We start from the raw sequence: 10,074 nt of genomic DNA on the forward strand, positions 1-10,074 counted from the left end.
ACATAGGTAAGATGTACCATACCCTCACAGACATCGGTAAGATGTACCATACCCTCACAGACATCGGGGCCTTCGAAGACTCACATGTTCATCTTCTTCTGCTCTTTGCTTCCCCAGTGAGATCAACAGATCTACAGTCAAGGGCTTTTAAACATACTTGGTAAACCATCAGGAAATGAAAGGGGGAGATAAGGAAACTATGAGCTGCCACTGAGGAAGGAAGACAGAGACAGGGACTTCAGGAAGCCAATGCCCAGATGAAGAGGCAGGAAGATGAGAAGAGGTTGTGAGTAAGATGCAGAAGGTATGGCCTGGCCTTTGAGGGGGAAAAAAAGAGGCCTTTGAGAAAAACAGCGTGATTAGTTATGTTCCCAGAGTCATAACCAAAGCCTGAGTTTGACTGAGGATCCAGATGTCTTAGATATTTGTGTCTCAATGCCAGAAATTATTCCTGCTGCTTGCAACCAGATTTCTTCAATCTTCTATCTCCACCCAACGCTCCACACTAAAACCACTTATCAATCCAGAAATACCAAGTCTCTACTGAGTCGTGAGCCACATAATCCATACTCAATACAAAAGGAAAATGTGTCTGAGGCATATGTGATGGGAATATGCCCCAAAATGAATTATCACAGCAAAGCACAGACACACACACACACACACACACACACACACACACACACACACACACACACACATAAATGTCAATAATCACATTCATATCAAAAATACAATGCACTATAGACATAGACATAGTATAGACACATGCTAAAAGAAAAAAAATACACATGTTGAAGGGCCAGCCATTCCAGTACTACACACCCATAGATGGGTGTGTCACATTCTATAGATATGAGCAAAGGATTACAGGTACCAGGCATCCATAAATATACTTCCCACCATAAAGATACACAAAACAGCAGTCTTACACAGATGTATATCAACACACCAACTGACATGTATCTCATGAACAAGGTAAAGGTACATTCAATGACATCAGTTGTAACATATACACACATCAGGACACAACTAACACATTCAGCAAGACATAGCTAGCACATATTCATGTTTCTCTCTCCCTCTTTCACTCCTTCCGTCTTTTCTGCACAGTCATACCCACTTATATACAAAACCAAAATAGAAAACATCCTTATAGGAGTAATATTCTCCATGTAGCCACACATATGCACACTGACAGATTCCACATAAATGCATGCAAATATATAAAGAAACTTCAACATTTCATATCAATTGCCTCCTCTCCAATTATATCTCCTCCAAATGCCTTCATTAACCCTCAACTACAATTATGTAACTACTTTAAGGTATGAGTATTAGGTTATATAATCTACACAGATTCACTGACATGTACACATGGGAGAAAGCACCATAAAAAATTGAATATCAAAACTAAAGAATCATGAGGTGTGGTATTTATAGCCTTCCCATCTCAAAACTATGCATATTTTCTGGTTAGGAAGAAGGGAGATGGCACAGCTATTGTAATAGAGGCCACATAACACAGTTGTTCTCCATGATCATCTGTCCAGACTGATCATAAGTTCTGTATTGACATATTCCCAGAAACAAAGACACAAAGTCCACCTGGTGCCCTAACCAGAATTGGACAGCCCAGTAAGTTGCATGCTGTAATCATCAAGTCATTCTGCAAATCCTCATCCTGTCATCTGTGGTATTATTGAGGACATCAGAATTGGATGTCCTTCTCACCTGCCATCTTGTGAGAACATACGGATAACTCTTGAACGGATCTCCTTGGTCTTTGCTCCATAGACAATGGGATTGACTACAGGTGGTAGCAGGAGATAGATATTAGCCATAACCACATGGACCAGGGATGTAGGACCACCCAGCCTGTGCACCACTGATAGCCCAATGAGGGGCACATAGAAGACCAGGACAGCACAGAGGTGGGAGATGCAGGTGTTGAAAGCCTTGAGTGCTGCCCCTCGAGTTGATAACTCCAACACAGCCCTCAGGATGAGGATATAGGAGAAGCCAATGAAGAGGGAGTCCACACCCATGACTGAGAGGATGATGAAGAGTCCATAAACTACATTGACTTTGGTGTCAGTACAGGATAGCTTCATAATATCTTGATGAAGACAGAAGGAGTGTGTGACAGTATGTGTTCGGCAGTATGACAACCGCTTTAAAAGGAAGGGCAGTGGGAAGAAGAATACAAATCCCCTGGCCAGGGAAGCTAGCCCAATCTTGGCCACAGTAGGCCCTGTGAGCACAGAAGCATGGCGTAATGGGTAGCAGATGGCCACAAAGCGGTCAAAAGCCATGGCCAGCAGGACAGCAGACTCCATGGCTGATAGAGCATGAATAAGGAACATTTGGGTCAAGCAAATGTTGAACTCAATCTCCTGAATGCCAGTCAGAAACAAGCTGGCCATTTTGGGCATGGTGACAGAGGAGAGGACCAGGTCAATGGTAGAAAGCATGGCCAGGAAGAGGTACATGGGTTCATGCAAGCGTCTCTCTACACGAATGATGAGGACAATGGCCAGGTTGCCCAGTGTGGCCACTGCATACATAAAACATAAGGGGAGAGCCAGCCAAAAGTGGGTATTAGGTCCCAGGCCAGGGATGCCTACCAGCAGAAAATGGGCTGGATGGGCCAAACTTCCGTTTGGAGTGGTGATGAGAGGGACCAAGGGCTGTAGTGTCTGCATACCAGATCCAGAGACTGGGAAAGAGGAAAGGAGAAACAGTATTCAATGATGGTCCAGAAAAGAGAAAGAGCTAGTGAGAAAAAGACACTGGAGTAGTAATAGTATAAAAGATTTAATTTAAAAAATACTCAAGTATCCTGAGCCCTCACCTCTTTCTGTTCTCATCCTTCCTATTTTTAATTATAAACATTTAATTTATAAACATTATTATAAAAAGTTGTAAATAAATAAAAACAGCATACATAAAAATTAACCAGATCCAAAGTCATTTTACTTATACACCTCTCTCTGAATATCCCAGACTTCATCCTGACCCTCCAAGGTCCCAGAACTACATAAGAAAATTTTGATCTCATTCAATTAATCTTGATGAGTGAATGCCTCCTCCTCCTCGAACACTCCGAACAACCTCTCTTTCTTTTCGGAGCTGATATTGCTGACCTGGCTATGACTCTTGGCTACATCCCATCAGGTTCTCATGGTCCCTCCACTCTGACACTGTCACTTCCGGGCTTGGGGCAGGCTTAGGTCTAGAACCAGAGGCTTGGTATCTGAGTGCCTCTGACCTAACATAATCCGATTTACGGCAGGAAATGGGAACTCATCCTAGAATCTGTTTGCAAGACAGATTTTTTTTCCTAAGTCTGTATAGCATTTCTCAAACTCCCTTAATAAAATTATGTGATGTGAAGCTGGGATGAAGAGGCCTTGAAGAAGTCGAAGGGAAGGAAGGGGGATGAATATGATCAAAATACATTGTACCCATGTATGAAATTCCCAAATAGATAATTTCTTACTTATCTGAGGGAGTTGCAAACAGAACCTGTTCATCCAAGCCCAGAAAGCCAGAATTTCCAGGTGAGGCATACCAGAGGCAGTTTTTTAAAGTGATTCCTTTCTCCCTAAGTAATTACCCTTTTTCATCAGCAAGAACTGTGGAAACCTGTTCTGGTGTTCTGGGGAGTGGAGAAATGGGGGTGAAGAAAAGCTGTCATTCCGGGTGGCCAACACAAAACAGAGTGGAATCACTCTTCAGGATATCTCCAGGTCAGTGTGAGAGTTGACCCCAAGCTGTGCTTAGCTGGCGTGTGTCATTGAAATGGGACGCAATGGAGAGTCAGTGAGTGCAGCTGCTGTCACAATCAGATGGTCATAGGAACACTCTTCTACCTCTTCTCCTGGTAAGCCCAAGTCCTGGCTCAACTCCCTCTCTACACAGACCACTCCGCTACATAGCCCTAACCTGAGGCCCAATCATAGAACCTACCAGTCCTAAAGACACTTCTGATATCTATGGGCCTCCCCTTGTCCCAATAAGACCCCTCCCAAACCTATGTCCCCTTCACAAGCACGACTTGAGGTGTCAGGCTTCTGATTATAGAGTCATAGGTGATCTCCCTAGCCTTCAGACACAGTCAGAACCCATCGTCTGTTAACCAAGCATTTAACAGTGAGGCTCAAATTTACTTTTCAGCCCAGCTTCCATCCTCTGCTTCCTTGTCAGAACCAGGCACTACCTGTACCACCAACACACACACACACACACACACACACACACACACACACACACACACACGCACGCACACACATGCACACACGCACATGTACACACACATACACACACTTTACATTTTATGTTTTTCCTGGTAAAGTAATTTCCCTTGCCTCGCTTCTTAAGGGCAGAAGGCTAGAACTGTAAAGTCCTCTTCAAGAGGTTGGTAATAATCGGAACTGGCCTCACAGAGGCTGAAAGAAATTCCTCTCTGAGCTAGTCACTGAACATAGTCTCTGGTCCAGGCTACTGTAATTTGGAAGGGCTGCTTAATGACAGATGTCTCTAAGTAGCCAGGCTGTCCAAATGCACCCTCCATGCCCTGCACAATCTCTATGGATTTCACAAAGCCATGACAAACCTTCCTTTTGCTGCCTCTCTCAGGTCTGAGCCAGGGCATGTCCATCATCAGTTCTGCTACCTAAATATAGATTGTCTGGTGGCCTTTGGGAGTGTCAGCAGAGATCTGTGATCTGGGACCCAAGGTCCACTCAAACCCCCGAGGAAAGCTGAGCCCTGACTCCTACCCAGTTCTTCTGAGACCTTTTTAGGAAAGTGGTGCAGGGTGGGGGAAGTGGAGGGTGTCTTAACCGTGGAAGAGAGAAAAGAAATGACCGGGGTGGAAAACAGTAAATACTGGACTGGAGTGATAGGCCAGCACCAGAAAACAGGACAAGGGAGGATACTTGTACTGGTGATCAAGGAGCTATTTTTGCTTTTTGATGCTGCCCCCTTGTGGTCATATGGAGGAGTTGTAACCTAGTAGCTTCAAGAAAGGTAACTCAAAGACCAAAAAGTAATTCTAGGTTGCTTCTGATGTCTTTCCACAGCATAACACTTCAGGTCAGTTCTCTTTCTGTACTCTTTCCTCCTTGTGTGGTCAATCGTAGCTCTTTCACAGAGTGGAGATTTGAATGAAACAGACTTAGGTTACTTCGGCATGTAGTGAAAAATAAATAATACACTAACAACCCTTCGATGGTTGTTTGTGATCCTTTGTGTTAGTCTAAACAACTGAAAGGGTCAACTAAGCAAGGGGAAACCCTCCTGCAATCGTGTTGCAAATGTCAGAGAAAGAAAATAAATTGAAAACGAAGAGTGTAAAGACTAACCTGAAGGGTCCAGGAATATAAAAATTTAAAATTGCAAACCTAAAAAAATAAAAGCTGAGTCGGGTGGCGGTGGCGCACGCGTTTAATCCCAGCACTAGGGAGGCAGAGCCAGGCGGATCTTTGTGAGTTCGAGTCCAGCCTGGTCTACAGCGCAAGATCCAGGACAGGCACCAAAACTACACGGAGAAGCCCTGTCTTGAAAATAGATAGATAGATAGATAGATAGATAGATAGATAGATAGATAGATAGATAGATAGATAAATGATAGATAGATAGATAGATAGATAGATAGATAGATAGATAGATAGATAGATAGATGAAAACAAAAGCTGACAGCCATCAGTTTTGCCAGCAAATAGGGATTAACCTTTAACTGTGTCCTTCCGTGACTTACGATGGGCAGCTCTGTCAGCACCCCAAATGTTAGTTTTTTGCTAAAGATTGCCCCCTGTAGCCCTGGGGTTAGCTATTCTCGATAAACCCCCTATCACTCACTACCAAAACCAAAGTTATCTTTAATGAGTTCTACATGACAACCTGCTTTGCATTGCTTCATATTTCTCCCACTATGCGAAGGCATCTATGTCAGGAAAAGTTGCAGGTTTGGGGCAAACATCAATTAGCTGTGTCAGGAAGGGCTGCAGGGATATACAAATATCATTTAACTGAAACCGTCTAAAACCTTGTTAATGGAAAATTGTAAAACCTAAAACAATTTGTCTCTAAAGGTTTAACTTTGGAATTGTAAAAATTCTTTTGTCCATGCCTAATGCTTTCCCTTACTATAAAAAGGGGCTCATAAGCCCCCTCCAACTGCCACAGCCTCAAAATTCAACTCTGGCTGTGGTCTCAGATAGCTGATAAGCTTTTGTGCCCAGCAATGATTTTTTTCTTTCTTTCTTTCTTTCTTTCTTTCTTTCTTTCTTTCTTTCTTTCTTCCTTCCTTCCTTTCTTTCTTTCTTTCTTTCTTTCTTTCTTCCTTCCTTCCTTCCTTCCTTTCTTCCTTCCTTCCTTCCTTCCTTTTTCTGGAAAAAAGTCAGTTTCTGGTTTAATAGACTTCGGTGGTCTGTCCTCCATTATTGCATGACCCCAGACCCAAGGGCCGGGGTTATTTTGAGAGCTGTTTTGATGGGCTGGTGAACTCTTAGGTGCAGCAGCATTTGAAGTAAGCAAAGAAGAACCAAGAAAGCGGCTGTGCACAGCTCTTCAAATGCTTATGTGTGAACAGGGGTGGAACAGACAACACTCAAAGAATTGGTAGCTCCCAGAGGTATTTGTTTATAATGAATTTCAGAGCAAGCAAAGACTGGACATAAACAAATGCTAACAGGATGGAACTAGTAAAGGGGCAGCCTGTCCTTGATTTCTCATGGTGTTGATGGTTTTCTTCAAAGCTGTGGCCAAGTATCCCTTCTGACTCCTCCCCCTGTGCGCTAACCTGAACAATTTTACTTGTCCCCATAGCTTTCATCGCCTAAACAGGCCAGGTTTTTTTCCTTCATTTAAGACATGGTATTATCTATTAGACATATAAGTCCCTCAAACACCTCAGGTTCAACACTTAACACTGTGGTTGTCCTCAGTTCCTGCCACGGCTTTGATCATCTGCAGATTAAATTCAGATACTCACAGAAATGACAGACTGCTACAGGAAAGTCATTGTTGTATAAATCACACTTAAACATAATCTAAGGAATTGTTCAGATTTGCAGAAAGGACACAAAGGACTTGACCATTCCAAAGAAGGGGAGTTTGTGCAAATGCTTAGAAATGGATGGCAGGAAAGAGAACCTTATACAAGCATGAGGACTTGAACTCAGATCCCCAGAACCCACATCACCTTGGATGGGGTGGTCAGCATCTGTAACCCCAGCACCCCTACAGCAAGATGGCAGGCAGAGACAGGGGAGTCCCTGAAAGCTTATGGGCCAGCCAGTCTGGCACACACAGCAGCAAATGACAAGAGACAAGGTAGAAGGTGGGGTGGATACCCAAGGTTGTCCTCCTTCCACATATGTGTGTCATGGCACATGTGTGCCTACACTCACACACACATTCACAAAAAGACAGACAGACAGATAGGTGATAGATGGGTAGGTAATACCAGCTATGGCCACATGACCAGTTACAGAAATGAGGAGTGTACTTGACATAACTGTTTTTGCCCTATTTTGTTAAGGATATATTTGTACATATATACATGATATATGTATATATGTATATATAATGTGTGTATATATATGGCATCCATGTTTTCCTTCCTCCCCTATTCTTTTATTATGCAACATAGCAATGAGTTGATATCAGTACTTAAGTTCTGAATCTATATTATCGTATTAAATTGTAAATATTCCACAAGGAAATATTCACTACCTAGTCTTGGATAATAAGTAGTGTGCTTTGAGTTGTATGGGATAGTTATATCATCATAGGTGAAGCTATGACATGTGTCCTTTTGTTTATTTTAAGACAGGTTCTCATAGATATCAGTTTGTTTTATTTGAGACAGAATCAATGGCTATGTAGCTCAGGATGACCTTGAATTTTTGATCTTCTTACTAAACATCCCAACTTCAAGGATTACATTCGTGTACCACCATACCCAACTTATGTGGGGTTGGGACTCAAACCTGGGGCTTCATACACACTGGACAAGCACTCTACCAACTCTTCTGTCTTTATTTGGAAAGTAAGTGTAACATGAGAAGTGGTTAGATATCAAATTTAAAAGGATAAAATGTGATGGTTGGACTTGATTATCAACTTGATGGGATTTAGACTGACCTAAGAGATACATCTCTGATTGTGTTTGTGAGAATGCTTCTAGAGAAGACTAGCTGAGCGATGAACATCCACCCTCAAATTGGGTGGCACCATCTAACAGGTGGCCCATATATAAAAAGGCTAAAGGAAAACCCACCTTCATTTCTTCCTGAGTGCATTTGTCATTATCTTTGCCATGCTCCACCAACATTAGACTCCAAGTTCTTCAGTCCTCCAATATGGTCTCAATATAAAGGACCAGAGACTTGGGAGGGATTGGGGAGAATCCTGTGCCTTCAGTGCTGAGACATCCAACTTCATGGATTAAGTAGCCATGGAGCTCTTTGCCTCTAAAGGATAATGATGGCTGTTTTTTTAATACCCAGCATCTACTCACCTATCACACAAGCCAGTTTAAATAAACCCCCTCTCTCTCCCCCCTCTCTCAGTGTGTGTGTGTGTGTGTGTGTGTGTGTGTGTGTGTGTGTGCATGTGAACATACACATTCTTCTCATTCTATTCTTCTAGAGAACCCTACCTAAAACATCATATAAGTGTAAGTTTTATAGGAAAGCCTTTGTAAATCTGGTTCTTTTCATATCCATGAACAGACCCATACTGAGAGAACCATACAAATGTAAACAATATAGAGAACCCTTTGTTCAATTTTATTCTGTACAAGTTCATCAGTCAACGAGACGATTTGGTCTTATCTTCAGAAGCTTTAAGTCCAGCCTGCCCCTTCTCATAAACACAAGCCTCTTCCCCCAGCAACTCCATGTCATCCTGCTATCAGGGCCTTTGAGAGTCAATTATAGTTACAGACATATTCAAGTTATACATGAAAAAGATGTTCCCATTAACTGCTTTAAATTCACTTGAACTTAAGTGGCTTAAATGCAGAGAATATATGACCCATAATTGCAATCCAGGACTCTTTGCACTCATGCTCAATTAATATTTTTTTTAAATGCCTGATTTGGACTTGAGAGGTGGCTCAGTGGTTAAGAGCACTGGTTGCTCTTCCAGAGGTCCTGAGTTCAATTCCCAGCAACCACATGGTGGCTCACAACCACCCTTAATGAGATCTGGTACCCTCTTCTGGCCTACAGGCAGAACACTGTATACACAATAAATAAATAAATCTTTTTTTAAAAAAGTCTGATTTGAATTAATCTGTTCAACTGCAGTATAAGGACAGTGATTGCACTCTACCACAGTGGTTCTCAACCTGTGGGCCACTACCCCTTTGGGGTTACATTTAAGATATTCACTTTATGATTCATAACAGTAGCAAAATTACAGTTATGAAGTAGCAACAAAGTAATTTTATGGTTGGAGGTCACCACAACATGAGGAACTGTATGAAAGGGTTGCAGTATTAGGAAGGTTGAGAACAACTGCTCGACAAAAAAGCAGAGGTTCTGTGCAGATCTCAATCCCCGCTTCTCCTCCTGCTTTGCAGATGATCCCATTATTTTCAGGAATTTTCTGGGTCTCACACTGAAGAATTTCAACCATGACCAGTGTTCTGACATTGGCATGGAATCCAAAGGGAATTGGTCCTAACAATAAATATAGCACTGGAACTTGAATTCATCGGGGGATTTTCTGATTACTTCCCATGCAGTCCATGAGTACCTTCTCTTGATTACTCAGTAAAAGTCCAAATATCAGAAAAAGAACAAGGCCCTAGGAATACAAAGAAAAACCCAGGCCACTGATTGTTGTTTTTGTCTTGTGTGTCTGTGTGGATGGATGAGGGGATTTTTTGTAAATGTATCACATTCTCTTTATCCATTTATCCATCTTTATCCATCCCTCAGTTGAGGGACATCTAAGCTGTTTCCAGGTTCTGGCTATTACAAAAAAAGCTGTTATGAACATAGTTGAGCAAATATCATTATGGTATAATTAAGCATCATTTAGGTATATGCCCAA

General features: G+C 42.2%; 1 protein-coding gene across 1 annotated transcript; it reads right to left on the minus strand.

Annotated features, from left to right (window-relative positions):
• Positions 1–1,730: 1,730 nt before the first annotated feature.
• LOC128095291 (olfactory receptor 51D1) lies at positions 1,731–2,705 on the minus strand. Its single transcript, XM_052714147.1, has one exon. The coding sequence runs from the start codon at positions 2,703–2,705 to the stop codon at positions 1,731–1,733; it is 975 nt and encodes a 324-aa protein (XP_052570107.1).
• Positions 2,706–10,074: the final 7,369 nt, after the last annotated feature.

The sequence above is a fragment of the Peromyscus californicus genome, unplaced genomic scaffold (genome assembly GCF_007827085.1).
Source record: "Peromyscus californicus insignis strain IS unplaced genomic scaffold, ASM782708v3 Scaffold_4__1_contigs__length_199733344, whole genome shotgun sequence".
Lineage (NCBI taxonomy): Eukaryota > Metazoa > Chordata > Mammalia > Rodentia > Cricetidae > Peromyscus > Peromyscus californicus.